This window comes from Dreissena polymorpha, chromosome 9, assembly GCF_020536995.1.
Source record: "Dreissena polymorpha isolate Duluth1 chromosome 9, UMN_Dpol_1.0, whole genome shotgun sequence".
Lineage (NCBI taxonomy): Eukaryota > Metazoa > Mollusca > Bivalvia > Myida > Dreissenidae > Dreissena > Dreissena polymorpha.
Window position 1 is genome coordinate 11,461,994 of NC_068363.1, and position 25,616 is coordinate 11,487,609.

The 25,616-nt window shown below is 33.9% G+C and overlaps 1 protein-coding gene across 1 annotated transcript in view; it reads left to right on the plus strand.

Annotated features, from left to right (window-relative positions):
- The first annotated feature begins 15,778 nt into the window (after positions 1–15,778).
- Positions 15,779–25,616, plus strand: part of LOC127844827 (MAM and LDL-receptor class A domain-containing protein 2-like) — a 37,108-nt gene continuing 27,270 nt past the window's right edge. Inside the window, exons 1-6 of the mRNA XM_052375335.1 lie at positions 15,779–15,917; positions 16,996–17,129; positions 17,603–17,750; positions 19,068–19,166; positions 19,393–19,547; positions 21,063–21,243. Of these exons, the coding sequence (XP_052231295.1) occupies positions 15,779–15,917; positions 16,996–17,129; positions 17,603–17,750; positions 19,068–19,166; positions 19,393–19,547; positions 21,063–21,243 (856 nt within the window). The remainder of the gene's footprint in view (positions 15,918–16,995; positions 17,130–17,602; positions 17,751–19,067; positions 19,167–19,392; positions 19,548–21,062; positions 21,244–25,616) is intronic.

Genomic DNA, 25,616 nt, shown 5'->3' on the forward strand with positions numbered 1-25,616 from the left:
CATATTTCGGCCCACAGTCGGTCATTTCGTGTTAAGATAATGGTTTGACCTATACTCATGCACATAAGTGTGACGGTTACTATGAAAAAAGGGAGACCTCTAATGATTTGGAGGTCAATAGTTCAAGGCCAATGTCACAGGGTAGTTGAACATTACTTTATATGGTTACAAATTCTGTTTGAGTACCTTAAATGTGCATGGTTACCACCCCTTACGTAGACTTTGACTTTTCACAAACATTATCTTAAAATTACATATTGTATGCCTAGTTTCAGCATATGTTACGGTATGCAGTAACTTACATGACATCACTTTCTTTGGCTATAATCAATCTTTGAGATAATAATTCTGCACCGGCCAGTTTGATAATGACTAGGCTTATTACTAAATGGGGCCTAAATTGGGACATTACACTTATTGAAAATTCATGTCAATTGGGGATGCACACATAATTTACAAATATATCTTCTATAAGAAAGTTTTGTTGTAAGAATATTAACTTTGATCAGTGTTTGTTATTTCAGTTTCAATAATCAGTTCAAGTTATGGTGTTAAAATATATTCAACGGTATACCACATTTTTATGTAACTTGATTTCTAAAGTCCGTTCAGGGCAGTGATTCCTGAACATATGTCAGTACAACATTATATTTTTGTTTAACTATTACACTAATTTTGCCCAATTTAAAGTTAAACCAGGAAGGCTGCAAGTCGTTGTAAACGACGTACAAACTATCCTGCCATCAACGTTTCATCCCCGACGATCAGCTTGGAAGCAACGCTGTGTCAATGCATGCGGTTTTGGGATCTCACAGCTGAATATCACTTTCAGAGCTATAGCAATAACTGCTGCAATCGACAACATCTCTCTCTCGAATGACCCATGTGTAGGTAAGGCATTGACCTCGCGGTATGATGTGTTTATACGACAGTCCTTATGAACCTACGTTTGGGGATCTCACAGCTGAATATCACTTTAAGAGCAATAGCAATAACTGCTGCAATCGTGCAAATCTCTCTCTCTCTCTCTCCCTCTCTCTCTCTCTGTCTCTCTGTCTCTCTCCTCTGTCCTCTCTGTCCTCTCTGGCCTCTGTCTCTCTGTCGAGACTCTCTCTGTCTCATCTCTCTCGAGTCTCTCTCTGATCGCGAGAGCTTCTTCCTCTACTAGAAGAGCTCTATACTCTCTCTTAAGGAGAGGGAGTAATCTCTATATTCTTATCTTCTCTCTCTCTCTCTCTTCTCTATCTCTATCTCTATCTCTCTCTATCTATCTCTATCTCTCTCTCTCTCTCTCTTCTCTCTCTCTCTCTCTCTCTCTCTCTCTCTATCTCTGTCTGTCTCCTCTCTCTCTGTCTCTCTCTCTCTGTATCTCTGTCTCTCTGTCTCTATCTGTCTCTGTCTCTCTCTCTGTCTCTCTGTCTCTCTCTCTCTCTCTCTCTCTCTCTCTCTCTCTCTCTCTCTCTCTCTCTCTCTCTCTCTCTCTCTCTCTCTCTCTCTCTCTCTCTGTCTCTCACTCTCTGTCTCTCTCTCTCTCTGTCTCTCTCTCTCTGTCTCTCTCTCTCTCTCTGTCTCTCTCTCTCTCTGTCTCTGTCTCTCTGTCTGTCTGTCTGCTGTCTCTCTCTCTCTCTCTCTCTGTCTGTCTGTCTCTCTCTCTCTATCTCTCTCTCTCTCTCTCTCTCGCTCTCTCTCTGTCTGTCTGTCTGTCTGTCTGTCTGTCTCTCTCTCTCTCTCTCTCTCTCTCTCTCTCTCTCTCTCTCTCTCTCTCTCTCTCTCTCTCTCTCTGCGTCTTATTTTTCAGTATTTCATCATACGTTTTATATAAGACAATAATGTAAAATTATACCTCGCCAAACTTGATGCTTACAAAAATATATCCAACCAAACTCGTGACTTCGCTCAAATGTCACAGTCCCAGTGTTAGCTAAAAGGACTAATATGGCCATTTAAAAGATCACCCATGGCACGTAGGGTGGGTCTTTTACGAATCTAATTGCTCCATTAAAAGGCATGTACCTGTCTTAATAGGATTAAAAAATTATGTATTAATGTTGTTACATTGTGTATATTTCTTTTACATGTTCATACAACTATTACTGATTGACCTGAATAACCTTAATTTATTCAAAGACAAAACAACATTTTTATTGAAAGTCTCATATGGGCGTTTCTAATGTTTGATTTTTATGAGCAAGAAGAGTCAGTCAATTGTGTGTTCAGGAATGGTGAGATGTGTGGGTACCAGTGGCCACAATACAGCTACTGGGTTTGGAATAGCGGTAAATGCGCGTATTATTTAAATTTATATATTTTTGGAAACGGAGCATATTCCAACAAACTGATGTTCATTGTTACTTTGAGACAGTCACCGTTTTGGGGCTGTATTTAATGGATGTTAATGTTTGTTTTTTTATTGCTGGAATAGTTTGCCATATTGAAGTTTATATTAGACTTATAATGCAAACCGTTTCGGACATTTTCTGTGTGATCTGGTTTTCAATTATTAATAGAGCATTAACTTACACATGTTTACTACATGATACGATTGGGAAGCAATGGCTGGAGAAAAAATTGTATAGCTACTACCCACCAACTCTCCTCCACCCGTCCAAAGTAATGTCGCAGGATCGAGATTTAAGTCAGGATCATTTTATTTTTTACAAACTGAGCTTCCTAATACGGTTGAGGTCTTTTGAGACATCATGCAAAGGTGTAGAAGGGATCAACATGAAGGCAATAGAATGTTCAATTATTTCGTTACACAATAAGTTTTTCATATTAATTAAATAAAATAATTGTTCGTCGAAAAAATCATTGTCCATTGTTGAATAGGCTATCTTGTGCTCAATGGGTCAAGCACAACCTCGAAGTTGAATTCTCCTATGTACAAGCCAGTCTCTTCAAACACGGCGACAACACAAAGTTCCTCCAATATCCTAGACGTAGTCGTACATGGAGAAAATGGATCCGCATTAAATTATGTTTATTTTAATTTGGTTGTAAATGATGACGGTCGGACTTCGTTGAACGTATCGAGCACAGAGAAAATATGGCTAGAATTCCACGCGTATGTTCATAATAACCGGTACATGTTGAGCCTTCTCTCAGTGAATGTTACAGACGGACCATGCGCCGTCACAGGTTGGTTTATGACACTTGTGCCCTTGAGCTACCTTTTTGTATAACACATTTAATTTCATTCTGAATTTTTTTCGTTTACAATTTTTACTGATTTTAGATTGTGCAATCGTATTTAATTGTCCGTATAACAACACATGTTATCCTAATGTATACAATTTACTGTTTTTTGTTGATTGTTTTTTTTTGTATTTTTATAGTATTCACAATTAGTTCAACTGTTAATTATAATTTTTCAGTCGAGATTTTTTTAATATGGAATGAAAAACAACATATATTTGAATACGAAAGGTGTTAGATATTCCGACCAATACGGTTTATAAGAATAATATGTTTAATAAATAATTACAAAAAAGGAATGTTGTTGAGCCGAAAAAAAATACAATGTCGCTCACGCAAATTATTCTGTCGAAGGAAATGAATCGTCGTATAAAAATCAAAATTGTACAGTACAAACAGATTTGTGTTTGAGCTGGATTAAAATAGTTCATTATATAACTAATTTTCATGTGTTTTCCTAGGGAAAAAATGTAGTGAGCAGTCAGTCTTGTGTGATGACACATGTTACCCACAGTCCTTCAGATGTGATGGCATACGTCAATGCAAAGATGGGACTGATGAAATCAAATGCCGTAAGTCAGCCTGTGGTCTTATGTGTGTTAATTTATTAGTATAAACATTAAAAGCTATTCAATTATATTGCTATTCAATTTGAATTGTGATATTTTGAGGGGGGGGGGGGGTTATTTACATTTAATTGCTTTTTTTATAACTCTTGGCCAAGTATGAGTTTTTGAGGTTCTTTAAGCTGGTTTTAGCCTCTTATGTGTTTTATCATTGATCGTTCCAGTGCAGTGACCACAATTGTTTCATTTTCCGTGTTTTGTTAGCCGCGTTTGTGTACTGTGTGTGGTGCATTAATTGTTTGTTTTACTGTTAAGCACTGGTTTCTTGCCAGACATAATGGAACACATGCTACATGTATAATTAGACTCTCCTGCTGTTGAACCTAAAATTGCGCTTCCCTTCCGGATATACCAAACACCTTAATGTAATTCTTCCTTCACTTATTTAACATACTGATATTATACCTTCACCAAATGCACAGTTACCAAATGAGTATTTGGGAAACAGTAAAAACTGGTTAGCCCATCGTGGACAAGTGGTTGACAAGCTGCATCGTGAAAAGGTTAAACAATATCATCTAAAACATACATCGAAGTCAAACAATTTTGACTCATTCGATAACACCTATGTGAATGATTGAAGTTTGTATGAATGATATAAACACAATATGTCCCGTCTAATCTTTCAGAATGTTTAAACTCCACCTACACCTGTGCAAGTGGAGAATGTTTCCACTCGGCACTCAGATGTGATGGTGTTAGAGATTGCTCGGACGAAGATTGTGGTAAATGTTCTCTTTTATTGCCTGCATATTATCTAAGGCAGATTTATAAGAGAGCTGGGATTCGAGACTTGCCCATTACGACACCACTTGCCTTAATACTGAACGTTTGAACAGATGTTTGTTATTTACATACCTGTATTTTTATTTAAAGGGTAAATCATATGTAATATAAAAGAACTAACATAAAATACACATTTAAATATTTACGTATGTATGGAGCAAAACCATTTTTTTGAAAAGTAACTATTATAACAAATTTAGTTTATTGACTAATTATTTTCATGTATTTTACAGAATCAGAGGCAAAGGTAACATGCGATTTTACTTACGGCACCTGTATGTACTACCTCCACAACGTCCAGATTCGTGATACTATTATTTACTACGGTTATTATCCACAACTTGCTCAGTATGGCAATATAGGTACAATGTGCATTGTGTTCTCAATTATTTTTGTCAGAATATGATGTTTTACTTTCTTGTTTAATTCTGTTTCATACTAGTAAATTTAACAATGATGAGTGACACAGTTGAAGGAAAATGTATGATATACACTACAAAACCTTATCTCTGCTACATGCACTTCATTCTAAACATTGTAAGATGACATAATGTTTGTTAAAGGTATAGATAAATGAAAAATTGTAAGTTATGTATAAAAAGATGTTTTCCCTTATATATAAGGTTTCGGCAACTAGAAAACATCAGCAATGTATTTTATGAGCTCAGTCAGTTTTGGCTGTGTCCAAAACATTCACAGTTATGGATGTGTTCGTATTCAATAACTGCCACTGATTCCTTACAACAATATTTGTGTTTTACTTTTTAGCCTATATGTTCGAAACGTTGAGCTACCTGAGGTCTCCTTCTGTAACTGTTGAAGAAAACAGCTGTCTGGCTTTCCACTTTGCACTTTTTTCATCCTATTCCACGCCTGTGGTACGGGTAGCAACATTCAACAGTGAAGCTTACCACACCGTTGGCCAATGGCAACTGAAGCCAGTAGAATATTATTTCTCAGCGTTTTTAATCTATGTAAATATTTCTGCCGGGAACTATGATGGAATTCTTATTGAGGCCCAATCTTTCTCATTTAATAACTACAACGAATCAAAGGCTGTTGACAATATTAAGCTTTTCCCTGGAGAATGTTCAAATGGTGGTATGTGAATTACACTTCTATTAATACAATATTATGTGAAGTTGCAACAAGACATAAATCTAGATAATTTTTTATTTTTCACAATTGCATTATATGCAGTCTTACCTATTGTGATTATTAATTTTCACATATAAATTTTAGTAACAACACTTAAAAAAACAACTGCATCATATAAATGGATTAAACTTCAAAACTTGATATTTAATTGGATTTGTCTAAATCATAAAAATAAAACAGTGTCAATGCAAGCATAAACACAGTTTAAAAAGACAAACTGATAACAACACATCATCATTGTTTATGTTAAATGTCATGGAAAAGTGCTTATTGTTCTAAAAGTATAGACAACATATTTACAAAATATATTCTGAACATGAAACGAACAGCTATGTTACAGAAAATTACCAAAATGATGTTCATTCTAAATGTGATGTATTATTGCGAGTTCACATAACACAGTATATTTTTACCGATTCCGCTAAGTTATAGAAAAAATTAAATTATCTTAATTTAATCAACCTCACACAACGCTGTAATAAAATATTGAACAATTCAGTAAACTAAATGAAAAGAAACTATGTTTTTGCATAAATGGATTAACTGAAAAACGGTTTCATGTCTAATAAGAAAGCAATTATAACATATAGCAAGAACTTTTAAAGATCCCAAATACCCTCATAAAATTGTACATGTCTTACACATTAAATAATATTTAGATTTATATAAACGATGTTGGTCCAATAATTGTGTGTCGCCTTAATTTGTGTTAATTGATTGAATAAAACTGTAAAATTCATTGTAAATCTAATCAGGATTGGCATAACTGTTCAATAAAAATGTATGCATTTCTACAAAATAGTTTAGAAATAAAATAAAAATACAAACTTATAGCATAAGCAACGAAAATATTGTTTACATATTTCGCCAACTGATTGTTTCGAGTCGTATAAACATGAAAGTCAACTTCTTTACAGGCGTACAGGTCTTGAATCTCACGGAGCTTATTCCAACAACTACAACAACACATTTCTGGGCAGGTTGGTTTGAGGGTAGAGATATTGCACCGGTCTTTAAATAAAAAAACGATTTGCACCTACTCCTTGTATACATTTGATAGATATGTGAAAACAACAGTCAATGTATGATTTGAATTAAGTATATGTTAGGTTTAGTATGTATAATCTTGAAATCAAATAGGTTATATTTGCGTCGTTTGTCTGTAAGACGGTTGTTTTGTTCGAAAGGGTGGTTTTCAAGTTTGTTTGTTTTTTGTATTAATCGTTACTTTAAGTAATTCTACACATTGAAAATTAACTGATGAATACTCGTGTTTGATGTCATATATATTTGTTTTAAATTTCGAATATAACTCGCTGTTTAATTGTTGGGCACATTTTTGAATTATATTGTAAACATTATCTGCAGGATCATGTTGATTGTATAGCTTGTGTTTGCATTAAATGTAAGCGACTTTTGGAAATCGCGGATAAGCGCTTGGCTTACAATGCATGAATATATTTTGGTCACTCGGTATGTTTGTTGAATTGTCGTTCGTTCGGTCCGTATTTTTGTCCGTATAAATGCTGTACGTGTTAACTGAAAATCAAATGAAGTTTTTTAAAGTTACTGTAAATATTCACTTTATGTTATCTCAAGTGTAGATGTTCCAGACACTATTTTCATGTCATATTATCTATGTATTACTACTAGTAGTTTATTGCGACTTTAACAGAGCCTAAAATACTTTTTGTATTACATTTTGTTTCTACACGTATGCTAATGACATTTTTGGCCCTCAATGGACTATTTATATAATGCTCATTTTTTACTTAAAGGCACCACTAGTTATGGAACAGAGTGGGAGTCGGAGACTTCACTATGGCCCACGAAAACACCAGCATGTAGTCACGACCAGTTTCCTTGCTATAATGGGACCTGCATACCTATTGTGCAAATATGTGACGGAGTTCCACAATGCAGTCACAGTGAGGATGAATCAAATTGTAAGAACATAATCAGTTACATATGTAGATTCGCCATTAAGTGTGCAAACAGTTATCAAGATAGGTTGCTGAAATCTTGCGATAATTAACAAACTATGTAAGTTGGATTGATGAAGCTTGGTTTGTGAATAGAAGGCAATATGGTTAATATGCACTTTATTTCAGCTTTGTCCACCTTCCGTCCATTTTTGGTAGTCTCATATACCTTAAACTTAAGCTGTTTTATGTTAAAAAATCTTTGTAACTAGTTTCCTTTGTTTTAAATGATGTTAAATTGTATGAAATTTGTTCTGGTGTTGTATTTGAAATGCATCAACAAATTGGATAAATTTTATTTTATTGCGGAATTTTCTGAATTAAAACAATATTATTGTGTTAATATTGATGCATAAGCTACAAAATAAATACAAATGAAAATAACCTTTAACAAACACATTTTATATTTTGCACCTATCAACAAATGAAGCTGTTTTCACAAATTCCATTTTTTACCTTTGAAAAATGATTGTTTGAGAATATATGAATATAACTGTCATAGAAGATACCGTATGGAAACTTTCAAAACATGTAAGATACATATGTAGGCAACAAAGGAAACAAATGACAACATTTGTTCATCATCAAATTAATTATTCAAAAAGTGAAATTGACAAGTCTAGTCATGCCTATAATTATTTAAAAAAACAACTTTTGTAGGTTCAACCCAGACACCGAATGTATCCTCAACATCCACGTCAACTGTAACCACGCCATGGAGACCATCAACACAGGACAGTACGACACCACATCATACAACTATGCCAACATGGTCAACAACATCATCTTTAGGCTGTCATGATGGATTTATCCCTTGCTATGATGGATCCTGCATACATAGGCGTCAGTTATGTGATGGAAGACCTGACTGTTTTAGCGGCGAAGACGAACAATACTGTAATGATATTATTATAAATATAAGCAGGACAGGGGAGGTAATACACTATTATATCTTTCTTATATACAGGGGAAACAAATGCAATAAGTTTAAATTTATTGTTACAGCATTTGCCTCCCTTGTAATATATTTAAATTTTACCAAATGTAAGGCTCATATAAAACTATTTTAACGGGATTTTACTGTGTATGCAACTGTTTTGCATTATTTTTGCTAATTTTTGTAGTTTTAAGTTTTTTACGTTCAAACTAAGTAGAACCAAAAGTAGTTAAACAAAATATACTGATTTATCTTTAAAACTTGCATGTTTTGTGTTGATATTATTCTGGAGATTCTTTTGATTACATATTTATCCAACATTTGTGTAATATTGTAAAATATTTGTACTTTATATTCTTGTTTGTTTTAAAAAATTGGTTTTATTCTGGATAATCCTTGTTTAAATAATAATCCAAAATTACTTTCCGAATTTCATTATATTCTTAAAGGTTATAAACTCAATATTCGTATTGCCTGATATCAGTGAATGTTTGTGTATTTTAGGTGATATTATTTTGGAGAAGCCTTCGGTGGGGGGACATATCACGAAACGGGGACTTGATGGTCGATCTTTTATTCAAAAACCTTACCCGAGGCAAATTCAGCGTGCGCCTCATTGAAAACGGCACCACAACTTTTTACATGTTAACAATTGTCGTCGTGGAGCAACAAGACACATACGAAGACTTCACATGCATTGCAGATATCGTTGGCATTGCTGAGGTGCACTGGCCTTATCAAAGCGTCCGTCTCAATATTCAAGGTGACATACTTGATTAACTTCTAATATTAATCACTCTTAATACTCTTGTTGACATATTTTTTAAACAGCAGTTTAAGTGGTGGAAATTTTGAATTGTATTTGGTCGACTGGCTAACATTTTGTCCAGCAGACGTTTGGCTAATGCTGTTGTTAGATTTATATGACACTGTATACACTTTACCATAATTATGAGGACTAGTATTTGACTTTGAGTCGCAATAACGTAAAAAATTGCCATCTGGCTACCATATTGGATAAATTGGTTGTTTTCTCTTTAGATATAAGTGGAGTTGTGAGACAAAAGTGGAATGTTTGGGGTACCAGGTCCTATGTACACATGACTAGAGTGTATATATGTCCTGGTGCACATAATTAAATATATTACATTATTAATTTCGTCTGACAGGAGATGGCTGCCTGCCCTTAAACAACCCTGTGTGTTACAATCTGGGAATCCGCCAAGTTACCCTTCCCTCGTTTGGTGGTGCCACAAGCCTGTCACACATGCAACATAGGTTGTCCGGTATCGGTAACTATTACAACGGCTCTTCCTCCGACCCATGTCATCATAGTATGATGGAGTTGGCGTGTGGATTACAAGCCACTCCGTGTGTCAACGGCCAAGCTGTACCCGTCTGCAGAGAACAATGTGAAAGTAAGATTTGGACGTCTTCACGTAATACGCAGGCTTCTTAGCTCAGTTGATGTAGCGCCGGACTACATTACTGAGTATCAGGGTTCGATTTCATTTTTTAATAGCCATTCGCCTTCTACGTCTGACTGAAGTTGTCATTTACTGGCATACTAATGTGCACTTAGTACTGGTAAACCATGCACCTAACTCGGGAAATGTGTGAGTATGGTAACTGACTAGAATGACTATGACTAAAATTCTGCTGAATACGGCAAAACTCCCAATTTAACAAATGCAACTTATTGAAAAAGGTTTACCGCGATAGTTGGTATATGCTATATCTCCCGACATGTTCTTAGTCAGTGATCGATTGTCTGTATGGTGTAAATTATTTCAATGATTCATGTTCATAGCTGTCATATCGATGGTATATTCTCGTATGTAAAAAATTTAATTTATATTCCATTTTTGGTTCAAAGAAAATACAAACCCTGCCATTATGTGCGTTATTACACTTGTGTACTGTAAATATTATGTATGTTCGCATTATTTTTCAGTGATCAACCGATTTTGCAGCCGTCAACTTTTAATAGTAAATGTAAACAACACAGACATAGGCCACTACTGCAAGTTTCTACCCTTCTCATCGGATCGCACTTGTAAACAAGTGTCGATAGGTACATGGATTAGTGCTATAATTGATAGAATTTTACATAAGATATAGAAATATTTTACTTGAAAATCCACTACAACATAAATTGCCACTAACATTATAGCAACAATGAAACTAAAGTAACATTAAGTAGCAGGGGAGGCTAATTGCATTCTTCTTCCATCTTTTTGTTGAGGCCATTAACAATTTTCCAATACAATCGATATATGCATGTATTTCATATTTTTACAATGGATATAAATAACTAGTATGTACTAGTATCAGATAACAGTATTGTTCTATGTAAGAGGTGTTAATGCATAGCTAAACAATGCGGTAATTCATCTCGTTTTAATGATGCAAGCACTAATGGAAATATGAATTGTTTGCCGTGTCGATAATGATATAATGAATACACATTCTGAACATATGTTTACTCATTAAAAATCCCCCATCTCAAAGCGCAGAGGGGAGCAAAGGGCTTAAATGAGCGTTTTTCAATCCGTCAGTAACTAGTTTGTGTCCGCTCCATATTTTATATACCATTTTACGGATTATCATATAAGCTCAACGTCAAGGTCATACATTAAGGTCAAACAGTCGAGCCTCCATTTTGGTTTCTGTTCATTATATCTCATGTCACCCTTTGAAGAGATCTTGAGATAATTGGTGAAAAAGGTTCAAGGTCACGGTCACAGCTGAATGTCAAAAGTTTGAGCCTCCATTGTAAGCCTTCTCCATATCTTTTTTATTGAGGAAATTGTAAAAGATATCAAGAAAGTATGAGTCACTCTTGCAGGTTCAAGGTCAAAGTCACACTCAGTGCGAACAAATTGAGCCATAATACGTGTGTCCGTCAAATATCTGCCTTGAAGGATAATCATGAAACATAGTAAAATTGTAAAGGTCATTGAAAACATATGCAGTAGGCATTCGTCAGTCAACTTACTAAAGGTAAAGGGTACACTTGGGTACACTTAAGGTCAAATAGTTTTACATAATTCATTTCGTATATTTCTTGAAATTTACTGTCCACATTGAAGATTTGACCTAAAAAGTTCATGGCATTAAGAGATGTCCAGAAACCATGAGTAACTGTAGATCAAATCAATGTAACAACTATAAGATCAAAATAATATCGACGAGAGCTATAGTTGTAAAAACTGCAATGTCGTAGTGTTTGAGAAGTAAACTTGAATATCTATTGTTATAATGATGCCACTAAGTCAGAAAAACCTTGCGACATAGGTTAAATGTGTTCACTAAAATGTGTGCACTTAAAACAAACAAGTAGATGTTTCCAGTGCGATTAAACATAAGCAAAGTGACATAAAAATATCATTATGTGTGTATCCATGTTGAAATAAAAAATGAATTCATATGTGGAATTGAATTCTAAAGGTTGCGGAGCCACAGTAAATGTTTCCGGAACCAATGCAATGTTTTGGTCTCAGAACTTCCCCAGTGTGCCATTTGACAGCTCGTGCGCTTACACGTTCAAGACTCATGGACTCAAGATGCTTTTAGCAACCATCGAGTACTCTCAAGTCACTGATGCAGATTGTGACACGGACTATATTCAGGTAAGAAAAACTGGAGTGCTGTATACATAATATAGTTGGTATTCACAAGATGTTTGTAATGACTATGTTCAGGTAAAAAATTGGATCTTTTTATAATAGTTTATTGTGTGTGTTTAGTTGTGGTTCGTGTATGTAATTATGTTATTGCCATTATGTTCTTATAACACAGACATCTGAAAGGACTGATTATAAATTCTCAATCTGTGAGAGTGGTGGTTGGAATGTTTATACAAAAAATAATCGTTACTTTGTTTTTTCGATTGCTATTGTGTAACTATTCAAAGAGATTGCTTTACAGGTAAACTGATATCAATCAAACTTTATACTCCAACTTTATTATATTGTATTTTGTCAAAAATAAATTTGGATTGGAAGAAATACTGATATGAGCATGACATTATGCCCATATAGCGGAAATAATGTATTACTACTACAGGTTGATGGTCAAAAGTACTGCTACGATTCACCTGATATACCCACAGTCATCACAAACAAGACGAAGACGACGATACGTATTCAATCGGCAGCAAGCCAGCTTGGTGGCTTTAAAATAACAGTGTCTGAAAGTAACTGAAGAAAATAGCGAATTAGTTCATATTAAAGCCATACAAATAGCAATTCGTTTAAGAACCCCATAATCTACTGATGCGATAGGCATATAGTATAAGGGTCTGTCCGTTCGTTTGTCCGTCTGGCCATGCGAGTTAAACCCAATATGACTCGTTTTGTATTCCGTCTATATTGCTTAATACAAAGTTTTGATTCATGCATGGAATCTTAAAACACCATCAACACACCAACAGCTACTGACCTCATTGTGATCTTGAAATTAACATACTTTTGGATTCGGTCTTAATCAGAAGCTGAAAACTCATGGTTAACATACGACGATGCGTTTTGCCTCATCAATACTGCTTGCTTTAAAACTTCATACTTATATAAATGACAATGCTTTTAGTCATCTTAAACTCCCCAACATCAACCCATAGCATTTTGATATTGAAATTGACCTACTTTAAGATTAAGACTAATTTAGAATCTCTACATTCGTTCTTAGACCAAAATTAACGTGTTTTGTCTAACATGAAGACGGCTTGATGCAAAGCTTTGATTCTCGCATGGATGCCATCTTTTAACATCTATCAACACACAAATAGCACATGACTTCATTTTCACCATGACATTGACCTACTTGAGGACTTGACCAAATCAAGAATATCAATTTTGTTGTTGTACAATTGTTTACCCTTTGCTTAACATCAGTACTACTTACTAAAAAGCTGTGTCACTTCGTTTCAACTCTCAGTACACTCACAGACCCTGACCCCCTTTAGTCCTTATAATTGACCTAATTCTTTACCAAGACTAATTCACATGAGCCAAGTAATGGATAATTTCACAATTTGATGCATAATTGAAAATGTTGGCTTTTTCAGCTTTCCCACCGGGTGTATGCGACTATATTGAGACCAGTAATGACATTACTAACTACAATAGTGTGTATATGTCAAATAAGTCTGGTAGCTGCAACACATGGATATTCAATACCACCAAATGTAAGTTGAATTTTGGTTTTCTTCAATACATGATGCAGTCTGTGTAGTCGTTGGCGGTCGTTTGTTGTATCTGTAAGTAATTCTTTTAGCATACGTTTGTGGAGCAAACTACTTTCACATTTTTAAAATGATGGAATAAATACTTGAAATATGTCAATACAATGAAGTGTACGGTAGATAAGCAATTAAGTATTCATGCCAAAAGATCCACACATTCCGTATTTGTCATTGAGTTGTTGTTGACCAAACATTGCTGGGGTATTTGTCATGTTCGTGACAAAGCTATAGTTATTATTGTGCTCTCGAAAAGGAAACACATTATTACTGATTTGTTCGTCCGTCAACACGTATATGCGTCCAAACATTGTTTTCAAGTTATAATCTATGAGTATTATCAGTTGAGCGGTATGCACAAGTCATCATATTGTGTGTGATGAGTTCTGTTGAACTGTTGTCAATGAAACGTATCTGTTTTTCACTTCTAGGGACAGGTGTTTGGGCCCCTTACTATGTTCAGTATGTTATCAACTTAACGTTTACCAAAGTTGGAGATAGCTGCGTGAAAGTAATAAGCGATGCCACCAAGAAGCGTCTCCACACGGTCTGTCCGGAGCATGTGAACAACACATACATGTTGAATGACAGCGTTCTCTTAGAGGCATTGGAGGATTTTGTGGTTGAAATCGCTAATTATGATAACAGGCGTTAGTATTTTGTCGTGTGTTTCTTTGTGTTGATGTTTTGGGAGATATTAATTGTTTAAACCTGATATTTCGGCTTTATTATGAAATTAATTTCACCTATTTCTTCCTGCCTGTGATCAAATATATTTTTGCGGTAACATGGTTATCGTTGACCATTAATTACCACCTTCCAATATTTACCAATATTTTAAAAATATGAACACGCTAAAGTTGATTACAATTTAAAGATATTTATTATTTTCGTTTGTGAGATAATATCGCAAGTGTTTCATGAAAAACAAACGTTTACTCGATAAACACACGTAAGTACATAATAACTTCATTTGTATTTATGCGTTTTATGTTGTACCTGCACCATCGATATATTGATATATATCGTGGAACATATTTACCAGACAATTTAATGCTTGTATATGTAAAATTTAGTTAAAGAAATATACAATGTGTCTCTTGCGGGTGCAAACGGAGACGGACTTGTGTACATACAAAGAAGTGACGGTGCGACAGTCTACATATGTGGGATCATATATCAAATAGATCGGGATCACCTGTGCAGGGCAGCTGGTTATGGGTGAGCTTAAACCAATGTAATTCTGCCTTAGTACTATAATTCCTGCATGCTATGTAACTTAACATCTTGTGCGAACTTATAAGAAATTTGTTGAATTTTATTTAAGGAATTCGAGGCTCGATAATTTGTATTTAACATATTTTACTTGTATTTAAAATGAAGTTGGGAGCTTGTGTAAGATTAGCAACATCACATCTAAAATGTTTCAAACTTTGGTTGCTGGTGAGTGGCATTACTGAAATAAATTTTCCTGTTTTGTGTTCCCCTCTTGAAGTCAGTCAGAACAGGTCGATGTCAGTGCATACTTGTATTTATATTCCTGTGTTGAGTAACTTGTCTGGGCTGTAACTCTATCATTCATCATGCACATTTAAAACAGCTTACCACTAATGACCACCGTAATGAGACGACGATTCACTTGTCAGACACGTTTTTGTAGCTCACTTGCTGGCTTTTGTAATATCAACATGGCTAACATATTACACAATTTGATTTCAAGACTCGGCAGTACTACACTGTTTGTGTTTGTTGTTTTTTTTTCCAAAGAAACTTCATATTTAAAATAAAAACTATATTAAGATCTTCTACCGGGTACTACTATGCAAGTCCCTCTGACGACAAGCAGGCCATCATGACGTCTCTGACCTGCAGCTCTTCCGCACAGACAGTGGAGGAATGCACAGAAACGTGGTATGATTCCTGCCCTCCGAGGCTCGGAGCATCGGCCTGCCAGTGTGACTATCAGAGATCACTAATTGGACTGCAGTGTGGTAAGTGTCAAGAGTTACATGCTAATGTTTGGACTCAATTGAGGTTAGTGTAAATTAAAAAAATGCACAGGAACTGTAACTTATGTACTTGGTGAAGCTATTGCCGTTTATTTCTAATCATATTAATGTTAGTTTGGAGCATAATTCTAAGACTTCTTCGTTTACGAGGCGTGCTTTAGGATATATAATACATAAGCTTCCGGATGTCTTGTAATACATCTGGATTCTAGTATAAAAAAAATGAAGCATTAAATTGGTATTATAATTATGTGTTTTATGAATGTTGTTTGTTATGTTGGAATGCTGTACAAAGAACTCTGAGCAATTTCAATGCACCTTGCTTTTTCACGTCTGCATTAATATCTGAGTCTTTGCACGCTTACTTTTAAATGAACATTGATCTATGAAAAAATTAAATGCAGGTGAATTTTTTATTTTGTTGAACATTGATCTCTGACAAATATAAATGCACGTTTATTTCTTCTTGATTATTGATCTGTAAGAACGATTAATCTATGCTTCTTTTTAATTGTTAATTGATCTCTGAGAAATTACATTGCATGTACCTTTTTACTTGAAAACTGATCTTTCAGAAATGTCATTGCATATTTCTTTTTACTTGTATATCGGTCTCTGAAATAAAAGTTTACGCATGTTTATTTAAATATTTTTGTATTACAGTAATGCCGATGATCTCGTGCAACATGTCCTGGTCGGACTGTGGCTATCGGTATTCGAGTGCCGAATTCTACTTGAATTTTGCATACGGTAACAAGCACCTTTTAAATATTATTTCATGTTATTTTGACAGCGAGGCCTTTAGACACTAATTCCATTGACCTAATTGTATATGAAAGGAAGAAAGATATATTTATATATTTAAAGTATTGATATCACAACAATCAGCATGCTGTATTTGTTTGGGAATATGTTTTTTAGTAAAATGATACCAAAGATTAAATGCTTAATGTATATCGATATAATATAAAAATGCAATAAGATAGCAGAAAAATATATATCTTGTTTTTTTCATGTCAAAAAACGACTTAAGGTTAATGTAGCAGTACTTTTTTAACAGGGTTGGCTGCCAAATATTCAAACTTCCGCAGCGGCCGGATACTATCCCCGGTTTTCTCGTACCGGACAAAATCTTGCGTATCCTTCATCTACATGTTATCAGGGAAGGAACAACAAATCTCCGTCATTATGCAGGTATTTTCAAATGTTGTGTTGCAATCAGTCCAGCTCAGTATGACATGTTCTGAAAATGATTTGTGAAGAGTATAATGTCTGGCGTTTTCATTGTACAACCTTTTTTTCCGAAAATCACAATGTCAAACAGGTTTGCATGCAGCATATAATACATTATTCAGAGCGAATATTTTAGAAACGACGAGATAACCTCCTTGATAATAAGTTAAACCCTTCAATGTCTCAGCTTCAATTAATGTTAATATTAGTCTACAGAAGTTGCCACGTGGCAGTGGCCATTTAGAAGGTGTCATGTAGAAGCACCGATTGTATATTACCATAAAAATAATGTAATGAAAGATATTCTTTATACATACTTTAATTCATTCCGAAAAACATTTGCTTTAATATTTTAGCGTGCTAATGGTTCAGAGATATTACTTCCATTTGGGCACATTCCGGTATCCAGTGGTGTGTATACTGCATGTGTGCAGCTGCCAAATCTCTCCGCAATGAACACCCGACTTGCTTTTGATTTCAAGCGGCTAACTATCAATGACATCTCATCTAACGGTTCATCATCTAACAGTTCATTTATTATCAGTCTGAAAGATGTGAGGCTTCATGCTAACGGATGCCCAGGTAGGTGTCTTGTTTCAGGAGCCATTCGAAATCAGTGATCTTTTCGTACGGTTTTACCACACTTCCCGTTTAGTATAGTTTGACATTGTCACTTATTGATTTCATATAAGGTAACATATACTTTCTGTTAAGACTGGTATTGTGTATGTCCGTTAGTTCCCTTATTAGCTTTTATGTATTTGATTTATTAAGAAGCTAACTGGGTTTTTTTCCGTTGCATTTGTTCAAATCCATATATTCTTATCCAACCATATCTTCCAATAACGCTTTGACATTTTTCTTTTTCTAATTTGGATATCTATTAAATTTTTTATTTAACTTAATGTTACCATTTATTTACCACCACCACCGCGTTCTTCTATATTTTGATACGTATTCTGTCAACCGATTTAACTCGACATCACTGTTAGCTTGGTCTTATTTATATTGCAATTCATTAAAATAATATATTTCTTGATTAGTGGGGTTAAACATTCCATATATCTCCTACATCGCTTGTTTTCATTCTAAATTTACGTGCAACATATCCTTGTGTCAATCTAACCAAGACATTGAACTTATTTACACTTAGAATCAATGACCAACTGTTGGCTTATAATTTTAATTTCTCAAGCATTTTGTTTCAAATCCACACATTCTAATCCACCTATATCTTCCAAAGACGCTTTGACATTTTTCTTTTCCTAATTGGATATCTATTGATTTTTTTTATTTAACTCAATTTTACCATTTAATTACCACCACCACCGCGTTCTACTGTATTTGGGTACGCATTCTGTCAACCCATTTAATTCGACATAACTGTTATCTTGATCTAATTTATATTGCAAATCATAAAAACATAATATATTTCTTGATAAGTGGAGTTAAACATTCCATATGTCTCCTAAATCGCTTGTTTTTATTCTAAATTCACGTAAAACATTTCCTTGTGTCAATCTTACCAAGACATTGAACTTATTTTAACCAAGACCAACTGTTGTATTAAAATTTTAATTTCTCAAACACAGTATAATGCATTAGAAGTATGTGTGTGTTTATAAAAGTCAAATGGGAATAAAGATCTCTCTGAGACCAGAATTGTGACTTGATGTGTCTTTTATAACGACATTGCTATAATTTAGAATATGTTTTATTATTTGATTTTTTTATACTTCTGAGTTTTTTTACAGCAATTGTCGTATTTGAACATGTTATTCAATTTAATAGATTTTGGGATTGTCTTTAGCTGTATTCATTTGTGATAATATATTTTAAAGGTTTTCAATATGATTTTTGAAATGTATTCACTCCATGTATATTTGTTTCTGTATTTAGCTTCCTTCCCAAAGAGTGTCTGCCGATTCGATAGCCTTGATGTGTGTGCCATTGGAGACTCCATCTGTGTGCAACAGGACGTGTGGTCCATTGCAGAAAGTAAAATGTTTTAATTGAATTTATTCACAAACAATTATTAATCAGTATGTTTTCATATAATGTGTGTTGTCAAAGTCCATTTATTTACTGTGTCATTTTCAATGCTTTTTAAAGTACACTTTGAACTTAACATTAAAACAAAATATGTAACAAATACCAGATAACTTTAAAATCATCATCCTCATATTTTAATATTGTTTTTTTTCAATATGATGTATGTTTACAGACATGCTTGTTGGGGATGCAGTAAATGCTTTTCAAGATGTGGAGCACCCATTCAACATGTCCACTCCTAATCTGGATGCATCACTGCCATGGTTCCTGGCGTTTAGATACTCTCAGTCTGGTTATGGAATAAGAACCAACGACTTGCAACTCAAAGTAACTTTTATGAAATGTCATTATGCCTCCAATAAGCAGGGGGTAGAGGACCTTTTTAGAAATAATTAATTCCCAGTCAGTTGGGTTTTCTTTTGATGTGTATGTCTGTTGGATAAGATTGTGGCGGGCTTTATCAAGAATATAACTTTCCCATACATTTTTAAATTTAACCAAGAAATTTAACCAGTGTGAATTGTGCGCAAAACTCAGATGGCTGCACTTCAGTTCAATATCTCTTGGTTAGGGTAAACGTTTAAATGACGCACAATTAATCGTATTTAACCTTTAAATTTTGCGTACCTAAAATTACAGGATTATATGTGATTTAATCCCCATGCTGAGAAATATAATCTCGTTTACTTTTTCACTGATAAATATCTGGTAAAAATTGTACAAGAATATTAGTGCCAAACAAAAATCTCATTCTTATCATTGAACAATTAAATTCACAATTTGGTAAACGTAAATGATATCATTCGACAAGTGTTCTTCTCAGTCTTCATCCAAACGTCCGCATCCTATCTTCATTAATTTAAAACTTGACAAAAATGAATATGTTATTATATATTGGGTCGTAATAATTAGGTCGTAATAATTAAGTACATTATGAATCGCCATTTATTGCCCTTAATTGATGCGTAAAAAGTTGTTTGCAATACCTTTTGCGTTAGTTTAGTTTAAACATAGTGTATTGTATATACACATTCATTTACAAACAATTACATATAATAGACAGTTTGAGGTACATGTATACAAATGGATTGAGCCTAGAGTTATACCAACATCATCGAAGGGCCCTCTCCATATTAAACCTTTCCTATCCTTATGTTCGCAAACAAAGAGATTTTATTACAGAGATGATACACCCCAGGTGTGACAGTATCACTTACCTTTTCACTGACTGTGAAGTTGTTAGTACTGGTAATATTATGTTACTATATATATCAATTGACACATTTTCACAACTGAAGATAAAATCTAAAACATCACCAGAACTTTAATCTAGATGTTAGCCAGCCATGTTTGTTTTATTGATTTTCATCGTTTTTCTAAATAAGGCGCCATTTTGACGTATTGTTATGATGTTTGATAAGAGACGTCATGTATCGAATAATTTCTTGTTCATTATTTTTGGACAGTCATGTGACCGGCCAATTTTGTCACTGGTGCCCAGAATTATGGTCTTTAATGGCCAAAATCTTGGTCACTGACAAATGTTGGTCACCGTAAGATGTAAAAAATTAAGTAAAAATTAGTCAGTCAAGTTTAAGTAAGGGTAGACGCATTTCGTTCATAATAAATAATTCGGTTTTTTTTAGTAAATACCTTTAAAACACCGTGCAATAATGAAGTACCGGTTTACCTTTAACCAGAGGTGCGTAACAGTATTCATTATTATCTAAGGGAGACATTGTTGTTTTAGGACTCTTGTGCCATATTACAACATTGTTCTTTAGTGAGCACATTATACACTACATGTCTGCTTCAACATGGATTCATTCGTTGTTCGCATAGGTCAGAGTTGGATCCAGACTGCTGTTAACAGATAGAAAGTCTAGACTTGAAATGGAAAAAATATGCCTCCCCATTCCTGGCCAGATTGCGTTCAAAGAGGTGAGCTTCATTCTTCAGACTGGTTTATCGTCAGGAAAGATCTACCTCGATGACATCAGTTTAGGAAACATAGAGTGCCCACGTAAGTACCATTTATACCGACAATCAATGGTATCAACTGGCATCTTTTTCTTGAAGTCAAATTACTTTATCACTTGATGGAATATTTCAACATTTCTTGATTATCGCTTACCTTTTGAACCAATTTGAATGATTCATGTCAGACTTCCACATTATTTTGCTAATGGTGGATTGTCATTAACCTTTTGCATGGTTTTATGGTCTCATTATACACTAGCAAACGAAGTGTTAGAGGGGGGATATTGGAGTAATTCTATTTGAGTCGGTTCATCGGTCGGACATCGGTCGGTCATGTGACTGACCAGAGCAAGTATTGAAAAGTGTGTGGCGGAGCTTTAATTTACATTTCCATAATGATTGTCAGTACAAACGGAAACCGGAAAAACTTTGTGAAACCGAAATTTCGCAAACGCAAGTACCCTTTTTCTTGAAGATTTGCTTCTTTGAGATAAAGCATGCGATAAAAGTCTTCTTTTTTATTAATAATTTATTGTTTTTGCTTAAAAAATGTTTTTTTCACTATAAAATTATTTCGCAAAGTTGGTCTACCCATGGGATTTTTTTTTCATTTTCCCTTGGGAATTGTCTTTTTCCTATGGGCTTTTTTGTTTTTCCATGGGATTGTTTTCCAGCTTTTTTACGGGGAAAAAAATATATACGTTTGTGAATGATTGGTTGTCGATTTTAAGCACTGTAAAAACATTTATGCTCATTTTGGTTCAATTTTCTTTGATAGAAAAAAATCCCATTATATTCATGAAACTTCCAGAAACACTATATTTCATCAAAAGTTGAACCATTAAATCGATTTTAATTTGTTTAATCGTGTTATAAAAAAAAGAAAAAAATGACCATGGGAATTTTTTTTCCATAGGATTTCTTTTCCCGTGGGTTTTTTTACCCATGGGATTTTGTTTCCAATTGGATTTTTTACAATTTCGAAAGTCGGATAAAAGTTTCTAAATGCGAAAATAATAATAATGCGGATAATACTAATAATGCAGATAATAATAATGATAATAATAATAATAATAATAATGATGATGATATTAATAATATTATTGATATTAACGATTAATAATGATGATAATGAAATTTAAATAATAATATTATTATTATTAATTCATATTCATGAACAACGTCATTTGACGTTAAAAACATTTACTTTATTATTTCAAATGTGTTGTCAAAAAATGTAGTTAGAATTTGTTTCCATTGTTTTGATAAAGGCGCAATGCCGAAACGTTAATACAATTAGTAGAATCAGGGAAGTGAGTATTATTTAATTTCCATTATGATACTTACCATGAGGTTATAAGTATTGTTATTATAATTATTATTATCATTATTATTAGTAGTAGAAGTAGTTGTAGTAGTAGTAGTAGTAGTAGTAGTTGTAGTAGTAGTTGTAGTAGTAGTAGTAGTAGTAGAAGTAGTAGTAGTAGTAGTAGTAGTAGTAGTAGTAGTAGTAGTAGTAGTAGTAGTAGTAGTAGTAGTAGTAGTAGTAGAAGTAGTAGTAGTAGTAGTAGTAGTAGTAGTAGTAGTAGTAGTAGTAGTAGTAGTAGTAGTCTTGTAATACATCTGGATTCTAGTATAAAAAATTGAAGCATTAAATTGGTATAATAATTATGTGTTTTATGAATGTTGTTTGTTATGTTGGAATGCTGTACAAAGAACTCTGAGCAATTTCAATGCACCTTGCTTTTTCACGTCTGCATTAATATCTGAGTGATGTCTTTGCAAGCTTACTTTTAAATGAACATTGATCTATGAAAAAATTCAATGCAGGTGCATTTTTTATTGTGTTGAACATTGATCTCTGACAAATATAAATGCACGTTTATTTCTTCTTGATTATTGATCTGTAAGAAAGATTAATCTATGCTTCTTTTTAATTGTTAATTGATCTCTAAAAAATGACATTGCATGTACCTTTTTACTTAAAAACTGATTTTTCAGAAATGTCATTGCATATTTCTTTTTACTTGTATATCGGTCTCTGAAAAAATAAGTTTACGCATGTTAATTTTAATATTTGTGTATTAGAGTAATGCCGATGATCTCGTGCAACATGTCCTGGTCGGACTGTGGCTATCGGTATTCGTGTGCCGAATTCTACTTGAATTTTGCATACGGTAACAAGCACCTTTTAAATATAATATTATACGGCCTTGTGGTCAGCCCGCTTTTACTGGGCTAAGCCATGTAAACAATATGGTATTTTGCAGTGTTGGTGCGGTGCTTTAATGAAAATCTAATCAGTTAAAAATATCTTAGTAAAACTATTTAAAAATCGTTGAAAACGAAATACTCAACAAATATCTTTGCATGTGTACATGTAACTGCTAAGAAAGCAGTTTTTCTATTGGTTGACTGTTTTTTTAATCGATGGCGCTGATTGGCTGAAATTGCTTAACTTGCAAAGACAAGAACGTCAATCCGTTTTTTATTCAAGAAATTGTACAGCGGACGATCTAGACATAGGGTTCACTATGTATAACGTAAACAATTCAAAATTGAATAAATTATATTAATAAACTACTATGAAGATGTTATATTGTTTTATTGCTGTTGTTTATGTTAAAAAGATAGAGAAAAAGAGAAAATAGCCCAATTTGTATAAGAAGGGATGGTGGAAACACATACTATTGTATGTGGCATCATCATAATTATTTCTAATTATAAGAGAAAATTTACACGGGTGTATACTATGTTTGTAACAAACAAAAATATTAGTGGATTTTCCAGATCACAAAGTGGTTCAACATTTCCACTATATGTTTACAAGCATAATTGGATTAATGATATGTATAAATCTAATGTTGGAGTTATCTTAATGTATAAAGAGACAAAAAAATGGGGAAAAATTATTTGACATTAATTATTTGTGAAGGTAGAGCTTGGTTTAATAGCTCTCCTCTGTAATAGAGGATTGGCATGTATACATGCATTTATGTGGAATATGGTATATAATTGTATTTTGTATTGTATTTTAGAATATAATTGCATTTTGTATTGTATTTAGTATATATTTGTATGTGTGGTTCAATATTGTACACTTGCAGACAGGCAATATAGCCGTAATGCTCCAACATAAGACCCTGTCTGTATGGAACCTTCAAGAAAATTGGGCTATGAAGAAGAGACGTCCCCCCAGAGTGGCGTTATGACAATATTTAAAAAGAAAGTTACTAATAATTTTTATATTATAAGGGTAATGTCTAATTTGTCGCCAAACGGTCACCTTAATAGGGCCACATAAAAATAAGAAAGTAAAACAATGTACTGTAGAGTTAAGAATGAGACAAAACAACTATATTTATACATAAAAAGTAGCTTATATACAATATTATACATTATGTACAACACTGCATGCATTATTTATGGATAAAACACAAGTTACCATCTTGGGGGTTTAAAGAGGGGGTTTTGGAAGTGTAGGCTGGTGTGGGTGGGGGGTTGCCAGCAGGGAACATACAACAGGAATAGGTATAAGGGAGATAATTTGGGTGTGGAGGTGTAATTTTATGAGGGTTTTTTCCCGGACCAGAGGAAGTGCACGGTCAATGGAGACTAAGAAAAATTACAAATGGAAAATAATAAATATAAAAATTAAGATAATATGATATTTGCAATACTGAGATAATCCAGTAAAATATGAAATGGGCAAAAATGACCAAATTATACAACAATGCAGGAAATAACCCATAAGAGGCTCTATCCATCCTATAAAACTTAAAATATAGGGAATGATAAAAGGAAAAAATAGTACAAGAGTACCTAATTTGCTATAAAAAACAAAATTGCAATTTGAAGAAAAAGTTAAGGAAAAAAAAGAACAAAAGTACATTATTTGCTATAAAATTCAAAATTTGAAGAAAAAGTTACAATAACACCAAAAAGTTGGTATTGACCTGGATAGGGCTAAAATAGCTTTTTGCAAGGTATATGACCCTGCACCGTGCACTCCAGTCCGACATGGCTCTTCAAGCTTGAAGGGGATGGGGGTATGTCAGAGGGGGAGAGAGGAGGTGCAATGCAGCCAACAAACCTAGGTTACTGGACGGCCTCGGCATTTCTTTTAGTTAAAAACTGCCATAAAATATGGGTGTTTAAGACACTGACAAATGTATAGGGCGAACTAACGTTATACTTACTAAAAATGTTATAAAATAAAGAATATTAGGTCAATGCCATTGGCTTGATTTAGAAAGGGCTGGGTGGAACAATAATCCCATTAAAAACATAAAACAAGGTTGTGTCAAAGTTATATAAATCCAACACAGTTGTAATAGAACTATGTCAAATTTATATACAGTTTACACGATTTTAAAAGAAGACAGTCTCATGACTGTAGAAAATTAGTGGGTGCTG